At 36.1% G+C, this 25,826-nt stretch overlaps 1 protein-coding gene across 1 annotated transcript; it reads right to left on the bottom strand.

Moving 5' to 3' along the window:
• Positions 1 to 5,726: 5,726 nt before the first annotated feature.
• Positions 5,727 to 21,433, bottom strand: LOC100378574 (tripartite motif-containing protein 2-like). Its single transcript, XM_085499184.1, has 2 exons — positions 21,233 to 21,433; positions 5,727 to 11,464 (listed from the first exon to the last, which is right to left on the bottom strand). Exon 2 carries the CDS (start codon positions 11,452 to 11,454, stop codon positions 9,130 to 9,132), a length of 2,325 nt encoding a protein of 774 aa, XP_085355310.1. The 5' UTR covers positions 11,455 to 11,464; positions 21,233 to 21,433; the 3' UTR covers positions 5,727 to 9,129.
• Positions 21,434 to 25,826: the final 4,393 nt, after the last annotated feature.

Below are 25,826 nucleotides of genomic sequence, written 5' to 3'. Positions count from 1 at the left end.
ACCCGATGATAATTTCCATATATATCAAATTGAAGAATATTAAATTGTGTTACTAATTCTATTTCATAATAAATTTAATTAGAGATACGTCTATTTAAATTAATTCGGGTGATTTTGCAGTTCTTGTTTTATATTATAGTACCCAGTGTCGGCGATACAAGAGGGGAGGTGGGCGGCCGCTCCTCAAAATGCAGAAAATAGCGTTTCAGGGGGTCTAGATTTCAGAATTTGTAAGGGGAGCATGACCTCAGACGCCCTAGTGAATGTTGAACAAATCCCCCTTTTCCAATGCAAAATTTAGCGCCGTCGCCTCTGACTACCTGTTGTTTGTTTGTCAAATGGTGTATGTTTTAAATAAAGTTGGTTTTGAAGACTTATCTTTATGGTCGTAGGTCGATTGTCCGTGTCTAACATTATTCCGGAATAATTGTAAAAATACATTCACGCATTCCATTTGAGTGACTATTGGGCACTCAAATGATTATGATTGTTTCGTCGATAAGCACTGCGCAATGTTTTCTGTTTATATGGCAAATCAATATTCCCACATTACATAGTACCACGATGTTTGCTAAAACCCACTTTAATTATTGTGAAATACGACAAAATGAGACCTGACTGAAAGGTAAACTCCATGTGAATTCGATTGTTCATTGTTTAATTTGCTGCACTTCGATACTGCCAACTAGAATGGAAAAAAAACACAACTAGGATAATCTGTATCTTTTTCTGTAATCGTACATGATAACATCTCCTTATATAATGATGACAAGTTTAATAACTGTGAAGCAGACGACAATATAGTGTTTAGCATGCCCACCCAACTTCAAGGAAATGATTATTCACAGTCCACTCGCCAGGCTGACGGAGTTCATAATTGCGAGAATAGCCTCCAGTTGGGTGGAACATGCAATATGTCGATCACGTATGTTGTATGTGCACGAAATTTGGATCAAGTACCTGTGTCTGCAATGTTTCGAAAAAAAAAAAAAAAGGGATCAAAGGATAGGTTAGTGAGCTGCTTAGAACTCCTATAATTTTGTTAGAAGTGACTTGTTCATTTATTACTAACAATGTGCCAGAGGGATCGGCGAAATGAATATAATATGGCTTAATTTTAAATCACTTAGCTTTCGATGTTACAACTAAGCCATAACCAGTTCACACATAATCACACTAAATTCGCAGTCATGAGTTATCAAAATTATTCGTGATTAAAAACATTCTTTAATACATTTGTTTAATTAAACAAATTTAATTAATTGGAAATCGTCCCAACGATATACTAGTACATTGTTCTGTTAAGTATGCAATTTTGCTGAAACCAGCGTCGCCCAAAAACAACTTGCTTTCAGTTAAAAATCAAATATTGGCCAAAATTATTCAATACGTGTGCCTAAATGTCGGTTGTGAATTGAAAATGTATAAACAAGAGTATATCTAGTATGTTTCATCTGTCATTTTACTAAAAATACATAAAGGTAATAAAATTATATATAGTCAAATTAGTGTGACCAAGATTCTTTGAAACACGACAATAAAAAGATCGTCACATTGAATCAATAGTTGTTAAAAAGGAAGTATATAATAATATGATTTCCTGTTCAACAAAATTATGAAATTTCAATGATTTGTAATATTAATTTAGTCGAACATTTGTCCATACTAATTATTGTATTATCTTTGACATCAACTGGGAGATCTGGTCTAATAATATATAGTTTTTTTAATATTCCATTTGTTGTGCTTTACCAATGTGTTTCATGTGTGTAACAAATAACATCCATACAGATGGTAAATGTATACAATACCAATATTGTACAGTTTTTAGAAAATTTTGTTCTGAGTTGAATGGTAACATATTGGTTATGCCAGATTTTTTCGCCGGTAATATTTGTATTATCTTTAATTTCAGTATTTTAATCAACAACTGCTAACCAAGCATTCAGCACGTTTTCGTAAAACGGCGACAAATTACGTGCAACTTATCATTTATACAGTTGAAATAAGAAACGTGCGCGAATTCAAACTGGGCATTAAAGCTCTGTAGAACTTTTACCATGCACAAAGCAATATATTTTGCAGCAATCTTACAATCCACGTTTCCCTTCGAATGAAAAATTTGTATTCAATGTTTTTGTTTTTTCTCTGATTCAAATAAGCAAAAAAGACAACCCAGCTCGTGTGTATAAAATATCTAATAATCGTTTAATCTTTCATTGAAAAGAAGGGAATAGAAATTCCTGATATCGTTTGAACTCTTGGCTAAAGCGTAATTATGTATGGTATATTCGAACCCAATGCTATAAATATACTTTTTTCCAAAGTAATGACAAAAGTTCTGAATTGCTTACAATAAGTGGATTATTTATAACTATTCCCAATTATAACACCGGAACCACTCGATTCACACAAAGAGTCTGCAAGGAACGCACAAAACAGGTCTTTTGATACACTCATTGTAAGGCAACGCATTGAAATCGGTTAATGTACACAATGTTGAGGGGGGGCATATAGTAACGCCAGTTCACATTGTTCCCTGCTTTAATTTCAACAAAGTTGGCAATTTTTCCTAAGTTGAAATCGATAGAGAATTGGGGAGTGGTTGTCGATTAGAATATACAATTAAGAGAAATAAAATAAAATAAAATAAAATAAACTACATATATAAACTACATATATACTAAATATATATACTACATACCTGTTTAATTTCTTTAAAGGATTCTTTTCGTGATTGCGCCCTCACTCAACAATAAGTAGAATGAGTGGTTGGGGGAAAGTTTGATGAGTCGCTTGCAGCTATTGGATAAGCTTATATAGTATAGAAGTTAAAAGTATAGGAATATTGGGAAGGGTGTGGAAATTCGGGTTTGGAATCCCTCGTTGTAAGATGTTGTTTCATTGTCTTCTCGTTACAGCCTGATGTTCATTGCTTTCTTGTATTAAATATTATAAACTCTGCGACGGGAGATGGTATAGAACCATTATTAAACCTGTTTTTTCTGCAGTTTACAGCTCGATTTGTTTAATCCTGTTGGTGTACATTTTTTATTTATCACATTCAATCAAGATTTCCTGGTGGCCAATCCTCAAAGAGCAATTTTAGAATTGCTTGATTTTATAGTTGCTCACAATAAGTGAGGACATATTTAATTTCGCCGGTTGAGCTGGTTAGGGATTGCCTATAAAACTCTGTCGGTTGGTTGACAGGCAAGGTATTTTTGTGAAAACTATGACATTACATCGGCTGCTATAGACAGTATTTCCATATTGAATTTCTAATTTTGCTTTCTCTACCATTATATTGATCGTAATTCCTCACCTTGTAAGAAGAACACTGCATAGAAAAGTCCAAGCACTGTCACAAGGTTTTTGCTATCTCTGCTCCACAATAACTTGTGCTCAGAAGAAACTTGTTTTTGTTTTGGATTGCAGTATGATTTGTTTTCCATAATTCCATCCATATCTTCCCAACAAAAAACAAGGTTAGGATTGTGCTCATCAAAATATTGAGGTAACTGACACAGTCAATAAATGCCTTAAAATATATCTTCATTTCGCTTTCTAACATCCAAATAGAAATGCGACATCGACAAAATTATCTCTTCTGCACAAACCGTTTTCAACTGGTTGAGTACTTTCGAATTTCGAAACAGATATGTTATATTTCGCCCATGCTACCCACTTGATGTTATTCGCAATTAACCTATGAAAGGTTTTGCTTTTGAAGGTTAACGTATCTGGGCGATACGACCTGATTGAACGGACATGTGTATATAACTTGGATGGTAATTGGATGGTACGAGCGGCGCAGCATTAACCATGCGGCCCAATTAAACGTACACGTGTGTATAAATCAGTTGAGATCACTCGTTGGATGGTACCTATGAGCAGGTGCGACATGCAATCTTATTGATTGGACTGAAACTCTGTATACCAGAGCATTAAATCAAAACACTGCGTACAATCACACAAACAACTGAATGCAATTTGGGTGGGGGTTTATTATAACAATGTATATTATTCTGAAAAAACGCTTTGCTCATATTTTGTTCTTGTCATTATACAAAAAAAAAACGTTTATAAATTATAGCATGCATGGGAAATGTAAAACGTGGCTTCAATTGGTGGCTCCGCTGTTTGGGGTCTTTGACAACTTGAATATTGACTATCTACTATAATATTCAAGACAACAACCCTCTGTACAAACTCTTTACGTAGAAAATGTTAAGGTGGTGTCAAAGTTGAATAGAGATGATACATGTAAGTTCAACTATTCAACTTAACAGCGGTATATTTACCAGTGCAATATCATTAGAATAATATCGTAAAATAATTATAAAAATACACTTTTGTATTGGTTGTTCTAAAGAAAACAAGATTTGGGTCCCGGGAATTGCCAATGAAAAAACCTACTAATTATGGGTAATGTTCAGGTGAATTATGCTGGTGGTTCTAGAACCACCTGCTCGTGTACCCGACTCAATTGATAGTTGTTCCTCCACATATTAACCACATAATACAATCGATCACTGGTACCTTAGTGGTTGTTATAACGGACTAACTGCCAGTATAAGACGTGTTAAATGCTAACGAGGGTTGAACACTTAAAATAGTTAACTCCTATCCCAAATGAGTGTGCAACAGACTGATTAAAATGGCTAAACTGACTGGCAAAAATTAATTCACTATTGGATGCGACTTTGGCGTAACCTTGATTTACGTTCGCAGGTGATTGTGCTTGTGACTGGGCCTGGTCGACGCCAGGATGGGACATCAAATCGCCATTTTACATGGCCGAGAGAGGTGGTCGCTCAAACCGATCATGTAACCCCGAACATGAATATGATACAAAATCTAACACCTGCATTGCAATTTGAACATAAAAGAAAGCCAGGATAAACGACAGTGACATTCGACTTGACACAAGAATGTGTTTTAAAACTGTACAATACAGTAGTGTGACATGTATTTGAAGCTGGGGCTATACCATTCTCAACGTAACGCTACAACAACGATCTGTATAAAATAAGATAGGTTGTTTGGGGGCGCTGTGTTTTGAGTGTACATACTGGATGCTCAAGTTTCGCAGATGACACGTCACTGGTTACTACATCCGCACAACACTAAAGTCTGGGAAAGAGTAATAAGTTGACAACTATATTTAATTGTAACAAAAATACCCGAATGAACATGGCGCGGGTCGTGTAAATAAGGTTATTAATTGTCACCTTAATTTTGTTTTGTTCCCCGAGAGTTCACCAAACTCCGAGTTATTTTTACTATACATGCCAAATAATCCGATTCTTCCGTATTCTAGTAATGATCTGTATATAATCTAATCATATAACAACCCAATATGGTGTGACTTAAACCGCGAGCCGATCTTGGCGTTTCATTGCTATAGTTATAACATGCCTCACTGGAGAGCGGGTGGTACATGTAGATGAAATAAATGCATAAATAATAACAGAATATAACAAAATGATTGAAAAAATATCAATCGAAATTGTGTCATCGCTTTTTATATCTAAATTATGTGAATAATCTTTGTAAATCCGATTATTTTAGTAATTCCACTTGTGCTAGAGTTATAAAATAATAATACGATTAACAATCAAAACAAATCATTATTTTTGTATTGGAAATAACGTATGTGCATATGAGTTGAGTGACGTATTTGAAAGATATGTGTAAACTATACATATTACAAAACACGAATATCACACTTCGTGTGGACATCTTTATTTCAAAATGCGGTGGACAAACTGTTCATTCTATTACAAAACCAACATACGGCTGCAGAACAAAGCAAAATAATGAATGAAGAGATGGTTGGAGAGAATAATAAAACAACTTGCTAAGGTGCAAAAATTGCGTATTTGTTTACGTTCAGAATTCCGCCTTCTTGAAAAAAAAGTGGCGCAACCAGGTGGACTAAATCGATATCGCACCGTCAACGACTCTGGACGTTTCAACATATTCAAATCTTAACCGATCTGACTCGATCCCGGTTAAATCTTTATATTCATAGTTTTAGGGTCACTGAGTACACTGCTACAATTATTCATGGTGTGTTGAGATGTAATAAGAAAGTTTAGGTGGCTCAAGTCGGGCAGTGTGCGATGGGTTTAAACTCACCACGTTCAAGTTCATCTTTTCATGTGGTGTAAGTGCACAAGCAAACAAATAAGTAAAGATAAGCTTTATATCTTAGCCAGGTGCTATCCTTTCTCACAAAACTACAAGATTCAGAAAATAAAATATACATAACTGCTTACAGTGTCTAGATAATTAACAAAAATAGGAAATGATCTGGCTGTACAGATAATGAACCTCGCGGGGGTAATGGTGCAGCATTATGCCCGTGGCTGAGTGGTAGGCTAGTTGGTGCTGTATGCGAACATCGGTTCGAACCACGCACGCTGTACATGTTTCCATAGCATTTACGATGCCGTGTATTCGGCGATATAACCTAACCATTTATTACATAGCATTGTAGTTTGAATATCAATTCTAAAAATAAATGATAAACTACCAAAAAACGTTTCCAGAGGTGATTAGATATCTTTTTTCACATATTTTGCTTTTAATTTCTGTAATATACATGATTTTGGCCAGTCAGTAATATCTGGGACGAATATTTTACTACACACATCTTCGGTCTCGCCGTAAACTATGTGCATTTACCGGGGTACTGTGGACGAGTGAATCATCTTCGGAGACTTTTCTATACAAGAAATGCAATTACTACGGTATAACTGTACAATCAATTGAATGAGTTGAACTATGTGAGCACACCAAGTGACAGTTTAGTTACAAAGTAGAAAATGAGTAACAAACATAGTACAATCATATCAAAGAGTTATTGTTGAAATTGTACAAATACTCAAATCGCAGGAACCAATAATTTCTGCCTACGGAATCATTCATCTTCTATAGTAGATACTAGTGTATAGTTTAAAATTCTTAAGCGCATAGAAAAGCATATGTTACTGCTAGTTGATGCATCTAACTAAAAGTCAGAGTTTCAATATGTCTGTCATTCAAACGGGGCACATGTTTTCACAATCCAAGATAGTCGTTTAGTAGACTGTAGTTTTGTTATTTCGTACACATGGAATTCCTGTTGGACATATTTCATTGGCGTGTATGTACAGCTGCGTGGATAAAAATAAATATAATTACATCATGCCGGAATGGATTACATAATGTCATTACTTATTTGAGGTTTCAACTTACATTTATTTCCTACTAAGTGTATATGTTTTGTTTTTTTAAGAAGACGTTACTTTTTTGTAATGTTATGTGTTAGCCAAATAACGAACTAACACAGAGCCCATTATTATGTGAAAACAGGATAAGGACGACGATATGCCTAATAATTGGCGAGACGGAATGGAACTTATTATGTTAACCAGCATCGTCATCCGGGTTCTTTATCCATTTATAATATCGTGAAATTCGGAAAATGTAGAATATATGCGCATGCGTGCACTGGAAAAGAACATCTTGGTTATCGTATCACAGTCGTTTTCATTTAAGTAATGCGCATTACGTCCAATGCTAAAACACGCTCATCTGTAAATTTGGAAATTAGAATGACCAGTATTTCTTAACGTAAAATAATTGTAGTGGAGATGTTGTCTAAATAAGGATCGTTAACCATGAATAGTTCTTTTGTTTGTGCATCGATCTTAAGGAATTGTTTTAATAAGTCATTTTCTAATAATGTGGCTGCACGTTTGGGACGTGCAACAAAGTGATATAACTTACAGTACAAAGCAATAAGATTTTCGAAGAGATATAATATCAGAGCAGGTAAATTATACCATTGTCCATAACACGCTGATACAAAGTGCATTGTGTTACTGTCATTCACAAACGTTTTATCGCCTCATGTTTTTTCAGATGTATTTTAACGTATTTTTTTGTTTTATGAATATTTATAAATTTCATAATTCAAACTGAATAGGTTTATGTTGGCTGATGAAATAACATTGAAACATTTCGAAAAGACATTGTAGATTGCTGCGCTTTGGTATTGACTGGTAAGATTCAACTGCTTGTAAAATCTATAAATACTTATAAAAATTAATGAAATGTGTGTGCTATGTTGACAGTAATACAATTGTATACTTTTAATTGGTATATGTGATCGCACATGTTAGAGTATCTGAGACTAAAGCGTCAGATGGTTAGAAGTGTTATTATCCAGATAAAATATGCTGATTTATGTTGTTTAACTGTTCCTTTTTTCTATCCAGAATATATGCTTATGCAAATTCGATATTACGTCACTAGATATGTACGTATTGATAACGAAATACGTCAGTTTGAGATTCCGTGTACATTCTTTTAATATTTCAAGGGAGAACGACAGAAAAACAGGTTGATTAACTTTTTTCTGTTTTGTCAAAAACGTCAGTGCGTCACAAATAAACACATGCTCTATCTAGTTATCCATCACTCGATACACGGGCAAATAAATAGAATTTGTTCAACCTTAAAAAATATATAATTATATTATTATTAAATCACTACCGCCGAGATTTGTTATATATTGACGTAGTATTGAACGATACTATAAACGTTGGCGGTGTAACATCTGTAACTGGTCAATAGCTACTCTATTCAACCATTGAGAGCATCTGATTTTCAAATAACCGCAACACCATTATGTTATCATTCAAAGACGGGTTTGCAGTTATATAAAACCTGCGATACAAGCAAAGTTTGTGGGATCCGAAAATTATATTTTTGATTTAGGCATCGTTAGATGCACACTGCCAAATGTAGAACATATTTTCAAAAAATCTAAATAATTATAAAATACGTTACTTTTTTTCAGTTGGAAAAATATCCCAGAACTACACAAGATCCATAATTAATTAGTTTACTATTTCACTATAACTATCATAACTTGGCTATATTATTCCAACTTCCTATTTAAATATATCTCTCACTATGTGCCATATATTCCAATGTCATTTCCCACTGAGATTTGTTATCTGTTATCATCAAATTGGCAAATAGTCTTTGGTTACAATCGAAAGTTTCACACATAGTCCAGAAAATTGTAAATTGTATTACGTGTATTCAACATTGATTGATTTGGTAATAGTCCTAATTCACAAATAATCTTGGCATAGATGTTGTGACTCTTTTTGAAGCACCACCTTCATTCAACATCACAAAGACTTGAGAGCGAGGTTTCATGAGGCTGTTGCAGTCAAAGACTTTCAGGCAGTCGTTTCCATAATCACAGACCACCACTTTTTCATCTGGTGTGACTGTAACTCCGTCAGGGTATCTGAGGCCATCATTATCACTGTCAATGCGGCGAATAAAGACACCATCTGGTCGGAACATCTGGACTCGGTTATTCCAGTCATCACAAACAATGATGTTGTCATGGGAATCAACAGCGACGCCAGTTGGGTATTTGAACTGGCCTTCCTCTTCGCCTGGTGCTTGGAATAGGTGTAGAAAGTTGCCTTCTTCATCAAAGATCTGGATCCTAGAATTCTCACGATCAGATATGATGATGTCATCTTTGCTATTGATAGCAACACAGATTGGGTTACGAAACTGCCCTTGTGCATGACCTTTGCATCCAATAGTATTGAGATGAACGCCATCACAGTCGAATATCGTCAGACAGTGTTCTTCGTAGTCAACCACATGGATGTCACCATAACTGTTGACTGCAACTCCCCAAGGCCACTTTAGTCGTTCACTACCAAATGTACGAATCATTCGCCCACTAATATCACTTATTATTATCTGCTTGTTGGCATAGTCGGAGATGACTACCTGGTCATTATCAGTAACAGCAACATCGAGTGGATCAAATTTCTTATCAAATCCGCAGAACCTGAAATCTCTTTTAAAATGGCCTAACTTATCAAATACTTGGATTCGGCTGTTTCCAGAATCGGCAACTACTATATCACCAGATTTTGATGACACTGATACTCCCCATGGCTCTTTGACATGCCCAATACCCTTTCCCCGCACCCCGAACTCTAAGCATACCTTCTTAGGGTGACTGGCTTCAATAGAAAATGGGCTTCCCTTAACTTGTTGACCAAAAACCGAGACAAATAGGTTGTAAGTGCCTTCTTTGTTTGTGCGGTATGTGATACTATAGGTGCCGTCTTTATTATCTGTGACCTTCGTCATAGCAACGCCTCCATCTGGTGATCTGATCTTAGAGGTGACAATAGCTCCACCCTGGTTAACATCTTTACCATTGCGATCTTTTGTAGTCAACACCAGCGTTTGTTGTTGATCAACAGTTGCTATCTGGGGGATTTCAGCATTGACTGTTGAGATTCCAGCGACTGCGTTGCCTCTAAGCAAGGTTCCGAACTCTTGTGTACGTACGCCATATATGAGGGCATCGTTTGGGGTGAATTGTATGCAGGCATTTTCTTCTGGTCGTGGATTGAGTTCCATCTTAATTAGGTCTTGCATCCTTTGCAGCGCTTGTTTCTTAACGGCAAGCAGTGCTAACTCATTGCCATATTTTAGCAAGTTTTCTGTAAACTCGCATCCACTATTAACATTTCCCAAACCGAGCATCAACCCATCTTGCTGGGCTTCCAATATTTTCTTTTTACCATTATAGGTATCTTCTAAGTCTTGTAGAAGAGTCTGTTCTTTCTGTTCAATCGTGGATACAAGGCTTCTTTTCTGCTCACGTATTCTTTCTTCGGCTGCCTCTTTTTCACTGTCGAGCTGTTGAAGGACGAATTTAACATTGTCCAGTGCACCCTCAAGTGTTGGAATTTTTTCTTGAGCATGATGAAGTAGCTTTTCCAATATGGGTCTCTGCTTTTCAACGGCGTCTCTGCAATATTGGTGTTTGTGCTCTGGTACCCTGTGCTCGATCACGGTGCATTTAAGACATATTGGAACATCGCATGTCTCACAGTAGAATTCTATCTCGTTGCATTTATGAATAGAGCAGTATACTGGGCGCAACATTTCAACTGGTGGCTCATGAGGTGAAGCCTGGTACTCTTCCATAGACAGTTGCCGGTGCAGTCGCGTTACTTTTAATCTACGGTGTGCATGCGAGCAGTCAGAACACAGAAACTCGGTACAGTCAGAACAGTATGTTACGGCTCCTTTTTCGCAGCCATGACATGGAACTGAACTGGCTGCCTTCCCGTTTTTTCTGGCCTCCAGAAAATCTATCATGTTGTTTATGAAGAAATTGTCTGGGAGTCCCATTATACCCTTTTCGGGAAGCGGGTACTCATTTCGGCATACTGGGCATATCAGTTTGCCGACATTTTTTCTCACCCATTGCCCCAGGCACACCTCGCAAAAGGTGTGAAGGCAGGGCAGGATTTTGGGTTTTCTCAGTCGCTCTATGCAGAAAGCACACTGTAGGAAATTCTGGTCAAGGTCTTCGGTTTTCACGGTGCTACAGCAAGCCATCTTGTTTCATCTATAAAAGAAATAAGTAATATATAATAATAAATAGTTGCATTTCAACGCATATGATTACATTTCTCTCTTGGTTGTAAATACATTCGTACCTTACACACAGGATATCCATGTGATCACGGTTATCTACAATATGTACTGAATACATAAACACACATTAGGGAAAAAATGAAGATACTTAAGTTGAATATTTTACAGCATGTAACTACTTAGACACTAGTGATAAAGTATGCTCTGCTGACCGAATGCGTTGCACATTTTGAAAAAAAACATCTGTTCTCAATGATTGGTCTTTTTTAAGACGCACGTGAAGACATGAAATACAGCGTATTGTGATCTATTCAAGTCTGGTTTTATTTTAGTTGTCGAGATATTTCTACTAACTCGAAATTACATACTGACAGTAATTATTTTGATAAACGCCTCATAGTGAGATGTGCACAGAAATAGATGAACACACGTGTCGTTTTTTTATTCACATCCGCATCACCGACTTGTAACTATAACATCGCAACTATGGGTCAAAACAATGAATCTCCCACGATAAAACGTACATACGATATCATGGTTTAACATAGAATACACAAGTATACATGTGCCTTTATTTGTAGATATATGCATTGTGTGGATGTACAATGTGTTGCATGTGTTGCTTAATCCCTCGAGTCTCGCAATACGCACTTTGTGTTTACGGTAGCATTATAGTCAGGTATAATGTGAGATGTAGAGAATTGCTCCGGGCGACAACAGCAGTTGTGAAAAGTTCCATCACCAGTATAAATTCCATCATTTTAATATAATTACAACGATATTAAATACCAAGTCAGTCACACGATATCTGGTACGGTTATTTATATACCGTCACGGCGTCCTTTGTCGCGATCAGTCTGATTCTTTGATTGCATGATTAGTTTACAATATGACATTTGTCATGTAATATGCGCTATACGTTAGACCTATTTCGTGTGCGATTGAAAAACAGTGTGCGCGTCAATAGCAACAGTCTAGTAGTTTATGTCTGTTACATCATGACAGTGAGATAGGGGTTCGAGAGAATTACGCCAAACTAACAACATCTTAATTAATGTGTATTTATATCGTGTTATACTTATATTTAGTTGTACTCGTTATGATTTTACAGTAAGAATGATATGCCAGACACGAGTCTCTTAAAATTCTACATAGTAGACATTCTGAGATAACGAATTAATACCCGACTTCCGCCAAATAGCGATATTTGTCTGGAACTAAAACATGTTTAAGCCGACCTGTATGTCATTCAGTATACTGAAACGAAGATAATGTTACTGTGGTATTGATCCGTAAAATAGTTTGAAATCCTGATCTTAAGTAGCCTGTTGGATTTTTGGTGATCGTTTTTTAGTTAATTTCATTTGAAGCGGGGTGATATGTCAAATATCAGTTGGACAGTTCCGGTATTTTGAGATCCCGGGCGCGCTCTGCATATTTAATGCATTCATGGGGTGGTTAACTTTGATCATATAATATATACGACGTTGACTCGTAATTTGTTGAATACTTTCAATCACGTCACTTTTAATCGACAAAGCGGTCACTTGCTGCATGAATAAAACAATGTCCTACTGATTAGACTTACAAGTGATAATATTACGCGAGTCGTAAAATTAGATCATTATAACTAAATAGATTGTGGCAAATCCGTTGGAATGTCACGTCTGGACTGGTCTGATGAAAACGAAAGTTCGTCAGTGTGTTTAATAAACACCATCCGGATTATCGTTGGAACATTAAAATGCGTGCGAACTTTCCCCGTTATATTGCTTGCTTGATTAAATTACTGTCGAGAGTGAAATATTTTATCAGGGAAGACATTATAACCGCGTAGTTACACAACACATCATGTGATAACGCGTCGTATTTTTTTTTAAGTACTTCAATTTTTAGTAACTTAAAAAACTCAATTCTGGAAGCTACAACTACTACAGAAATTCCTGTGTGTATTTTGCTGACACTATGAGATAATAAGTTAATTGCAACCGAATCTGTTCTGAACTGTTTGATGATGTTCGGCTATCGCAACAAACTTCTGATGTGGAAATTATTTGCATTTATTGCAGTGCAAGTATTACCCGATATGTCAAAGGATTTAAACAAAATACAAACAATGTACCTTTGGAGAGCATCGTTGAATAGATATTGGCAGCCATGTTGCAACCTAGACAAACGTTCCCCGTTGAACTAACAAGTAGACTCTCTCGGTCTGGCGGAGCTTCCTTGGTGACATGCGAAAGGTCTATTTTTGACGAGTTAATCGGCACGGCATCAACTATGTTTTTTTTGTAAACTAAACAAGCACACAGTCGATATATGCACCGATTTGATAGTGTTATGAGCCAAAATGCTTATTTCGCTACATTTTTCGTCGCGGAATGTGTAATCTACTGATAACGAAACGTGAAGACGACAGTTTGTAAGTTTGCACTATCGGTCGACGATTCACAGAACACTTAATAGTTGAGTAGGAAAAGCGTGGTATTATATTCATTATATTTATCCAGTGTTTACTCCTGATTCTATAAAGAGTCACAATCGAATTAGCTGTAAACAAACGATGTTGTATTTTTTCGTGTGTTTTTTTTTTCGGCGTTACATATGCGTATTGTAATCGCCGCGGTTACAATCTTATTTATTTATATCAAGTTTATGTTTATCATTTATGAATTCACTTTGCTTGGCTGTAGAAATTTGATAGTTCAATAGTTCTGATAAACTTGAAAAATTCAGTGATTGGGTGATTTTAATATGAAAACACAAATATAACCAAATTTCTCAAATACATAGATTCCAAAATTAGCATAAAAACGTAAAATACTGAAACTCTTTCGAAACTTTCAATTCATGTTTCTGAAAGTAAATACATTTGCCAATTAGACGCTGTTGTTCGTTGTCGTTGTTATTAAATATATATGTATGTTTTCCTTTTAAATCTATTTATCGACAACATTATCCCAAAAAATCGTTAGCTAGTGCTGATCAGTGATCGATATTTTGTATAAGGCTTGGTTGGTAAATATGTAAACAAAGACGACATGATGCAACAGTCTATTGCATAGACGTTATCGCCATTTTGAGAAAATTAAATATTCGTAATTCTAAATGGTCACCTAACAAAGCCGTGGTTATGATGTGATAACATCTAACACTATACTACGATAAAGACTTTCCGTTTTCAACATTGTGAAAGTCTTTCGTTTTTTTCGAAAAAAATGGAAACAAGTTTTTTTGAGAAAATTCAGAAATATATTAAGAATAACTAAATTGTTGTCATGCTTACCGACTACACAAGAATAATACAAACGGTTTGTTATTTTTTATATTCTCTATATTTTAGCATTTTATTTGTCTTGAATTAAGACTGAAAGAAGCTGAATGAAATTACAAACTATGTAGTGTGTTCAACAACTCATATTGAACAATAACTTTAACAAATATGATTATACTTGGTGAAAATACTGTATTTTTCTGAATAAAAAAGAAAGATTTTCACATTGGCAAAATGGGAAGTCTGTATCGTGGTATTATCTGACAACTGACATTATGCATAGACACGTCATTAATATATCAGAAAAATGCAAATCCACAAATAACTGAAATTTTGATATACTCATGTGAATTATTTTTTTCGTAATGATGACATGTGTTATGGAACACATTACTGCTGATCGACTTAAATTGAATTAATTTCAATTCTATCTGATATATTCAAAGACATATTAAATGGATTAGTTTGTGTCTTCTTTCCAGTAACTGCGATCATGATTAATGTCCAACCGAGTAAGGATTGACTGTGAGTCAGATGTCGGCCGTTGTTAGGAATATGTCGGAGAGTAGACGACGACCTCTAACAACGATATAAATCATTATTGGGTCACTATAATAACGTGACATCACAAGCAATAAATTATTGTGACTGAAGTTTTATATATTTCATTGATGTCCGAATTCCATTTTAAATGTGCTTTCGTGTCTGTAATGGATATTCAATGCGCATAGTCCATTTGCATATGATTTATTGTTTTGGCAGCGCGCAATGTTGCAATTCACAAATGCGCATTCGTTTTCAAATAATCAATTTCGTGCAAAATTTGAAATTTATGCAAATGATACAAAGTAGTGAGTGCATGTAAATTATAAATAAGATTGCTTGTTTTGTTTGGCTTTATTTATGTGTTGTTGTCAATCAAACATAGTAATTAGTCGATATAAAACCGTTGTATTTCCCAAGCAAAAACCCTTCACCGGAAGCGACAACACGGAGACAACACAGATTCTTGTATGTTCAAATATAATTAACAGTATCCTGTGGGAAAAGACCAGCTCAAGCCGAATTCGGCTTCGATAAATTCTCGGAGCTTGGCTCCGATATGGATAGCCATGACTGTATAAACGGACAGGGGCCGAAATCACGCCCTCCATCGACTTCATCAAATTACGTTCCATTCAAATCATAGCACATGAGGAGTCGATATAATTTGTAATTATAATACGGCCCAACTGTGTACACGCACGGTTTTAATAGGCAGAAGGAACAGTATTAGCTCCGCTAAAATGCTGCTGTGTAAACCTAGTAAATGTCATCAGGCTTCGTACGCTCGCCAACTGGTGTTTTTTATTTGATATTATATGAGTGTTTTCGGTTAGCATTGTCCGCTGCTCATTGTCATATAACTCCGTTCCGTTCCGTTTCGAGTGTGACAATCCATTTCTTTTACATTGTAACATCACGAAAGGGTGATTGATTTCTCGTGAATATCCTGGTAATAACCAGAGGGTAACCAACACTCGTTTGGCCAACGAGTGTTTTCAAGTAGTGATATAGAACGTAGTGATATGGAACAGTGTTACCCGCGGTCGTGAGCCATGCATAAATGACGTCGCTTGAAAAAGACAGTGGATGGTGTGTTTTTTGTAAGTGTTGAATGAAAACAGATAGATAGTTACTAGGTTTAATTGTGTTGTCATAGGAACGCTATTTTTAATTACATAAGACAGGAACGCTCTAAACTTCCATTTAGGGGAGTAATTAAAGTTAAAGTTTGGAATCACATATAACTCGGCCTTTGGTTCAGTTTTACAGTGATTTGGGGTTCGAAACTTGATTGTACTTATTACGGTATATTTTTCCTCGTAGTTAATTTATGAAATACATTATTATTTTCGAATTCAAATGTGCAAACATCATTTTTTCACATTTTTTAATTAATTTTACGATGTGGCGAGCTTCTTTTCTCTAGTTTGAACGAGTCTTTTTTGCGAGTTTTTTTTTCTTGTGACTTTCTCTTGTTTTCAAAGAGCAAATTGGAATAGTATGTTAATAGCGTTGGGGTTCAAGGTAATCTAATTGTACGTTGCGCAATGTGCTAGATACAAGTCATGTCTGTCTGTCTGTAATGTTATTGATTGGATATCATGTAGCATCACATATCACATATGTTGTGTTCGTGACACAATTTTGCTGACTCGGCATCCGGTTATAATTCCGAAACACAGCTGTTGGGAGATCATGTCACATTGAAAGCCCAGCAGGGGCTGTAGCTCGGTAGTCGTATCGGTTTACATGAGATTATTCGCTAGTGCACAAAATTAATATAACATTAATCTATATATTCAAACCATCGAGGTAGTGTTAATCTAAACATTCTAACATTGTAAGAATCGTCGTATGAGGAAGTAGCTGGCCTAAGGCAATAGAATGAGTCAAATGATAGTGTAAAATTGAATAAATATATCCCTTCTTACCATAATTATTACACGGTATAGGAATGTTTAAGTCGATTCGGGCTGAATTGAAGATTATATCTTCTTTTTCATGTTTTTATTATAATTATGGATGCCATTGGGATAAGTGAAAAAGGCAATTTTATTTCTATGGTGCAATTATTTCTTTATAACTCTAAATTGTGCTGCGTGAAATGAAGGCATATTAGTATAGTTAATTTTAGTGTATTCCAGTGAGTTAATAGTTTTTCGTGTGCACGTATCCATTAGTAACATGCAAAATTGCGCAAATTGTTAAAGTCGGACTTATGCACTATAATTGTGTCTTTGTGTCTTGCAACTGCGTTTGTCGTCCTCATAATGGTCGTCTGTGTCAACAGATCACAGTAGGAGTAGTATTGAATAAGATGTGGTGTAAATATGTACAATCTAAAGTGTTAATTGTGTTTTACCAATAAAATGATGATGTCGAAAAAATGAACGTGATAATTTTGTTAATTCTTTCATTAAACAGGTAACGACGGTGACTTCAAATAATTTTGTTTTGACAGTATGTACATCCTAATAAAAACAGCAGGGTATGAGTTTTCGTTTTTGGAAGTTAACATGGCAGGGTTCATTAGATGCGACAGTGAAAATACGAGTGTGCGTGAGCTGCGGATTAGGTACTGTATATACAGAGCGCATGCGTACTGGCGTGGTCATTAGTTCATCTTATCATGATCTTATGAATACTGCTGTTTTTTATTATATACAAAATGTAAAAAATAATTGCACTGCCGCTCACAAATGAGTGGCTTTTATATCCCTTGGTGGCCATGTTATCACATAGCCTCTGGCTAATAAATGTTGATAGATGGTTTCATTTGCATTTAGATCGTAATGGTTGTGTATGTACATTGATTGCGTAGGTTAAAGTGTTAGTAATCAACCTTTCGCGAATTGTGGTTCCAGACAATCTATTCAGAAAGTTCAAATCCGTGTGGTATATTACCCAATCAGCTGAACTTTTTTCGTAAAACGGGTTTACATACGGGCGAGGAATTGATAGAAATAAGGAAGCGCTTTAAACAAAGTGTTTGCACACGCGTCGCGTATGTCGCATGGAACCTATGTCGGACACGACGCGGCGTAAACACCATATCCCTTAAAAACCGAGTCGATGGTTTTGGAGAAATTCAGTTCCGGAACAACTAATACTATATCTGTCCTCTGTTAATCATTTGTTATACACGAGTTGCACGTTTCTTATTAGTCACTACTATAATAATTGTAAAGGCATTCCTTCTTTCAAGGATTTTCTCGGATTACTCACGTTGGTTCGTTTCTACACGTGCACAGGAGCTATAATAACACGTTAAAAATACTGAAACTACTGTCTTACTAGACCTAATTCACAAGGTCATCAATGTAACTGACGTGTTTTTACATGGGTATCGCAAGGTGTCACAACATGACGTCAGTGAAACGCAACGATCCCATTAATGGGGGGTAACATTTACAACACATTATTTTGCTCTGCGACACGGAAGCTTAGGACTTTGCAATTGTCAACATGTACATATAATTTACCAGCGATTATTTTTTGAACGGCAGCCAGTATTCAAATCCCGCTGGTATTTAATTTTAGTTCGGCCGATTTTTTTTTTGGGGGGGGGGGGTCACTCACACCGATTTTGTTGAAATTTCGTAATCAAAATTTACTCTGAAACTGACCCAAAAAATGTTAAATGGTTGATTCTATGCGTTAATCCATCAGGTGTATTATCATATAATATTCAAATCTGTGAGAAAGACAGAAGTTCATAACTGCTTGAAACATGACAATGCGTTAACACACGCACGTATCGCCGTCAGCAAGATTGCAATTATAACGGAAATGAAACATCCATTATTTTGATGAAATGTATCAGTACAATAACCATTGGTTACATTTGCAACTAACAGTGAATAACAATACTTGATCACTTGAGTGGCTTCAGTCGACAGATTTTAGGTGTGGTAAAATGTAGGCTAATATCGTGCAAATTAATGATCATGTCAATTTACGGAGTCCGCGTGTAAGCAACCAACATTTCTAGATACCATGATAAAACACAAAAACGCGTTTTATATAACCTAATAAATGGTGAATATACTTATATGTGTTTTCAGCAAGCTTGATAAGAAATCCAATAAAAATGTGGTTATTTTTATGTTGCATGATTAGAAATGGATTTGATTTTTGTCTGAAATAACAAATTAGCCCGAATGCATTTAACTTGTATCACTGAATGATAACGGTGTCGGGATAGGTTTACATTGGCCTTCATTTTTACAAAACGATTAATACATAGTATTCCGAGGATTTGCATAAATTGATATTTTTTATGCTGCTTAAGATATCAACAATACAGATGCCGCTCTGAGGAGAAACACACTGTGATGAACATGTCAAAACAATCGAAGAAGCTTTTTATAAAAATGTAATTTCTTGTTACCCAAAAATAAACGGTTAATTTGCTTAGTCGCCCACGTTGCGTCAAACTTGTCATAAACTTTGATTTGTTTCGATTTCAAGTCATAAGTTACGTATGGAAAAACTGTTTGGATGAGAACATTCTGCATTATGTAAAAGAAATACAGTTACGTAAATAAAGTTCTAAAAATTAACATTTTTCAGTAAAAGAATTATTCACGATCTGTTTTAAGCATATTCAACGGAAAACAGAGTAGTAATTCTCAAAATTGTGAAATTCAATAAAAATAATGCATAAAAGGTGCATTTCATCTTTAATTTACTAATTACGCAAATGAAAATTATGAAAAATCCACGTGTCGGACTTTGTTCGCCGACAATTTTAGAGCGAATCGCTTGCAAAGCATGACATATATGAACCTACATTTTATGACTTAGAAATGTACAATTACTGTTAAACACCATTAAAGTCAAAAAGTCGTCGTACAATGCGTGTTTGAAAATATATAATGTTATTCATCACGATTCATCACATACAAACACATTTTCAACCACGCAAGTACCACACGGAGTCTGAGAATGTTTATACTGCGTACATAAACAATTGTCAACATAATTCATTTCAAATAAACAAGTAAACTGATTGACATACATGTGATAATTGCCGGATTGTTTTAGTAGATTCCATCACGAGTGCGGTGTTATTTGAAGGTCAGTAGTCAAAGAAGTCAGATTATTTTGTCTCCGAGAAACGATTATATTCTGAAAATACGTCAACAAACGATAGTTGTGTAAACGGTGAACGTAATTTGTAACGTCTATTTATGCAATATGCCGTAATATTTACATAAACTGCCATTTTAATATGGGGCAGATCGGGTTTTACATTTCTAACTCGAGTCAAATCAAGTTTGCTCTGGTTGTTGAATATATTCACATACACTGGGTAGCTTGATCTTTTCAGTGTAAACTAGTGCCGCAAAATAAAATGAATCTTTTCAAAGTATTTCCGTCCTTGTTAAATGTAACGACGATGATTTTACTTTTCATGACAGGAAACGATATGTTATCCACAGTGAACGGCAATATACCGTACAATGACAAGCACGGTGCCTATTGACGTCCATACCAACATTACCCTACTTGTTATCTGGTTAGGACGCAATCTCGCGTATTCCCCAGTTCGGCTGATGCGTGAGTTCCGTTGAAAGAATAAATGTAAATACGAAGTGTTTACTTTGTGGCGAAGCTTCTGTGGAAAATGAATACCATTTTGTTTTATTCTGTTTGTTTTTCTATACCCGGTGATATAAATTTATTCCATCTTTCGATTATATATGATCCGCCGTCTTGGACGATATTTATCCACAAACGAAGCCGATGTTTAGGTTTTCACTTTCGGTGCTTTGATGTGTACATTGCATTTATAGTCAAATTATGTGAATATTTTGGGTCAATGGCCTTGTGTTATTAATAAATAACATTATAAATAAACAAATAGAAGCATCAAGATTTGATGTGTCCGATACTAATTTGTTTGTACATACATACCGTGTGATGTAGTATTGCTCCACGCAGTGTGGTACGTTTCGTCAGCGTGTCACAACAACCATTCGGGGTATATTTCTGTTGATGTTACCAGACCCAAACGATTCAGGAGACGGGTAATTTAGACACTTTCGTGCTATGTCCGTGACTGTATAACTAATCTACGATACAAATAATTGATCAGAAGTACCATCATCGCAGTGGCTAGATACGTGCTTGTATTGATATATCATTCAAATATGACACTGGGTTTGATCTGCGCATGCTCCATTGTAATTTTACTACGTGGTATTTGATCGGCATGAATCTGTTCAGCTACATAGCGTGCTGGTTTGTTTCTTAAAATACGTATGGTATGTCAGAAATGGCAACGCAGAAGCCATCGACAGCCTATCAAGAGGCGAGGCTTACGCTGATCGCCCTTTTAGTCTTCGGCGTATAGCAACTGATTGCGTACATGGTTGGCATACCAACCATGGGAAAGTTAACCCCAGCGACCTTTGCTGACCCGGCATGGACTCTGATGCGACTACGCAGCGGGGTTGTGCTGAATCGACTGATAGTTATGAGTAATATACAAGTATAGTAAAACTGTCCTAATAATAAATATTCACGTAGAGACTAAGTTCGAAACAACTTAGATATACTCCCGAAAATTATTCCCCTAAACGTGTTTAATTTAGTGGAGTTTGCACGCCGTTAAAGTAACGAAATGGCCACCACAAGCATCATGGAGAATTTCAAAAGTATAATTCCTTTGTTTGTCAAAAACGGAAATAGATCTCTTACTCCCGCCAAATACAACGCTTGGCAAGCACATATGGGTATTTTTTTATTATATTGCGATGTCTAATTATCTATGTTTCCAGCCTCTTCATTCAAAGGCAAGGTTTTTCACATCTTTCGGTCTTATACTAGTATGTCCCATAATGCTATCAAACAAGCGATAATGATCAGGAGAGGTGATTTTATGTGCCAGCTCATTAATTTTCAATTTCACAATCAGTACAAGCTTGTATATCCAATCGTCTCGTCACGTGAACATTTCGAAAGTTTTCGAAAATACTCCGTCGTCACGCGCCGGATATAATATTGCCATAAATAGACCGAACACATGTAAAGTGCGAAGTAAAGAAAGCCAGATGGTGGAAATTGACAATGCCCATATATACAGTCACACAAACTGGGTTCATATGGTTCCAGAGTTGGTATATCGTCTGCTGGAGGGGGTCACTCGTATTATTTATATACGGGTATACCAAGGCACCAACTTTTGATGAAAATCACGGTCCGGGAGTCCAATTTCCTTAAAAACCCACCCCCTTATAACATATAGTCTAGTTCAAAATGGTAAAATAGACCTATCATTGCCAGCACATATTACATATTTAGATCAACACGCAAAAATATGACCCATTTGATGAGTGGAATTGACCTTTGAAAATGGAATTGAAAATGTCAAAACCCTTGCCAATTGTGAAACATAATTTCTAGAACCCTGGGGTGCCTCGCATACCCGTTCAAGTTGGTAAGATTTTTCAGTCTTAGCCCCCCCCCCCCCCCGATATCTTCTAAAAGAGAAACACAACACTCGGGGTGGGAGCTATCGCTGTTCGTTCACTAGAAACACTAAGCGTCACGTGACATCCAGAAGTATTGGTGTTTATAGTGGGCTATAGCAGGGGTATCATAGACGGTATAAAAACGATTTCCAGTCTCAGATACCTGTTAGTGTTAGTGTATGTCGCCCTCAACGGTAACTGTTGAAAAAGCTGACACGAATGATGGCAGGAACGGCTCTAACAATTACTCTTCGTATTTCTATTGGAAATGTATATATGCATGTGTCGCCATAATGGTTTCTTTTTCGAATCAAAGAATTTGGAGAGAAGTCTGCCTGTTCAGCCTTCGCCTAAGGACTTGGCAGCAGGTCTTCATTCAGCCTATCTATTTGTCGGGCCGACTGCTGAAAATGAAACCTTGAACAAAAACATCGTCAATCTACTTCCATTGGAATATTAACAAATGACAAAAATCTAGTCTGTAAAATATACGCCCCAGTTTGTGAACAGTTAACATCCATCATCGCGTCTGCGCCAAAAATCTTTACATAAGCAAAAAATCATTTCAAGGATCTACTCTAAGTTTACAACAATGTACGTATATATGACGATATAATTAACCTAGTCGTAATTAATAACAATTTAAAAGAATCTGGAAATGGTGCAGTGTTAATTCACAATAAATATCACGAAATCCCACTACTTGGCGATAAAATCCCCGCAGAGGGATAGTAAAACTGTCCTAATAATAAATATTCACGTAGAGACTAAGTTCGAAACAACTTAGATATACTCCCGAAAATTATTCCCCTAAACGTGTTTAATTTAGTGGAGTTTGCACGCCGTTAAAGTAACGAAATGGCCATCACAAGCATCATGAAGAATTTCAAAAGTATAATTCCTTTGTTTGTCAAAAACGGAAATAGATCTCTTACTCCCGCCAAATACAACGCTTGGCAAGCACATATGGGTATTTTTTTTATTATATTGCGATGTCTAATTATCTATGTTTCCAGCCTCTTCATTCAAAGGCAAGGTTTTTCATATTTTTCGGTCTTATACTAGTATATCCCATAATGCTATCAAACAAGCGATAATGATCAGGAGAGGTGATTTTATGTGCCAGCTCATTAATTTTCAATTTCACAATCAGTACAAGCTTGTATATCCAATCGTCTCGTCACGTGAACATTTCGAATGTTTTCGAAAATACTCCGTCGTCACGCGCCGGATATAATATTGCCATAAATAGACCAAACACATGTAAAGTGCGAAGTAAAGAAAGCCAGAAGGTGGAAATTGACAATGCCCATATATACAGTCACACAAACTGGGTTCATATGGTTCCAGAGTTGGTATATCGTCTGCTGGAAGGGGTCACTCGTATTATTTATATACGGGTATACCAAGGCACTAGTAACTTTTGATGAAAATCACGGTCCGGGAGTCCAATTTCCTTAAAACCCCACCCCTTATAACATATAGTCTAGTTCAAAATGGTAAAATAGACCTATCATTGCCAGCACATATTACATATTTAGATCAACACGCAAAAATATGACCCATTTGATTAGTGGAATTGACCTTTGAAAATGGAATTGAAAATGTCAAAACCCTTGCCAATTGTGAAACATAATTTCTAGAACCCTGGGGTGCCTCGCATACCCGTTCAAGTTGGTAAGTTTCTTCTTAGTGCCCCCCCCCCCAGATATCTTCTAAAAGAGAAACACAACACTCGGGGTGGGAGCTATCGCTGTTCGTTCACTAGAAACACTAAGCGTCACGTGACATCCAGAAGTATTGGTGTTTATAGTGAGCTATAGCAGGGGTATCATAGACGGTATAAAAACGATTTCCAGTCTCTGATACCAGTTAGTGTTAGTGTATGTCGCCCTCAACGGTAACTGTTGAAAAAGCTGACACGAATGATGGCAGGAACGGCTCTAACAATTACTCTTCGTATTTCTATTGGAAATGTATATATGCATGTGTCGCCATAATGGTTTCTTTTTCGAATCAAAGAATTTGGAGAGAAGTCTGCCTGTTCAGCCTTCGCCTAAGGACTTGGCAGCAGGTCTTCATTCAGCCTATCTATTTGTCGGGCCGACTGCTGAAAATGAAACCTTGAACAAAAACATCGTCAATCTACTTCCATTGGAATATTAACAAATGACAAAAATCTAGTCTGTAAAAAATACGCCCCAGTTTGTGAACAGTTAACATCCATCATCGCGTCTGCGCCAAAAATCTTTACATAAGCAAAATATCATTTCAAGGATCGACTCTAAGTTTACAACAATGTACGTATATATGACGATATAATTAACCTAGTCGTAATTAATAACAATTTAAAAGAATCTGGAAATGGTGCAGTGTTAAATATCACGAAATCCCACTACTTGGCGATATTATAAAAATCCCCGCAGAGGAATGTGAAAACGGAGGGGATTATTGGTGGGTTTCAAAGTTGGTTCATCGATTGAGGGCGCCAATTGCATATATTTTCGTGGAGCGGTGTCGCCCAAAACCAATATAGAGATACTGAAGTTTGAAAAACAGTAACCCCAAAAATAGGCATCATTTCCGCTAAGCGTCACTATGTCTTCAAATCTATAACACATTAATTTTGCCCAAAATAAGATATTGTAGAGCAGTTTTGATTGTTGATTATACTTCTTTGTTTTCAATCCTTCTCTAATTGATCGACTGATAAAAAAAACTAACTAAGAATACTTACAGGCCTTATAAATTTCAGCTTTACCTTTTTTGTCTCCGACCTCAAGGATTACCCTTTTTGTACGGATTGGTGACATGGAACCAGTTTAGACTGAGACTTCACCTTTTTTGTAATAAAAAATTGTGGCAGGATCCCAGACTAGACTAGTTTGGAAAACAAGATTTTCTGTGATTCCCATAAAAAAATATAATTAATTAATTGATTGTCTTTGGGTTATTTCTCAGTTATTATTATTTTCGGTATTATCATTTCTGTTGGAAATATGTTTTATTTCATTCCGAGTGTATTAGAAATTACC

This window comes from Saccoglossus kowalevskii, chromosome 1, assembly GCF_978046115.1.
Source record: "Saccoglossus kowalevskii chromosome 1, keSacKowa6.1, whole genome shotgun sequence".
NCBI classification, from domain to species: Eukaryota; Metazoa; Hemichordata; class Enteropneusta; family Harrimaniidae; genus Saccoglossus; species Saccoglossus kowalevskii.
This window is presented reverse-complemented; position numbering and strand designations above follow the sequence as displayed.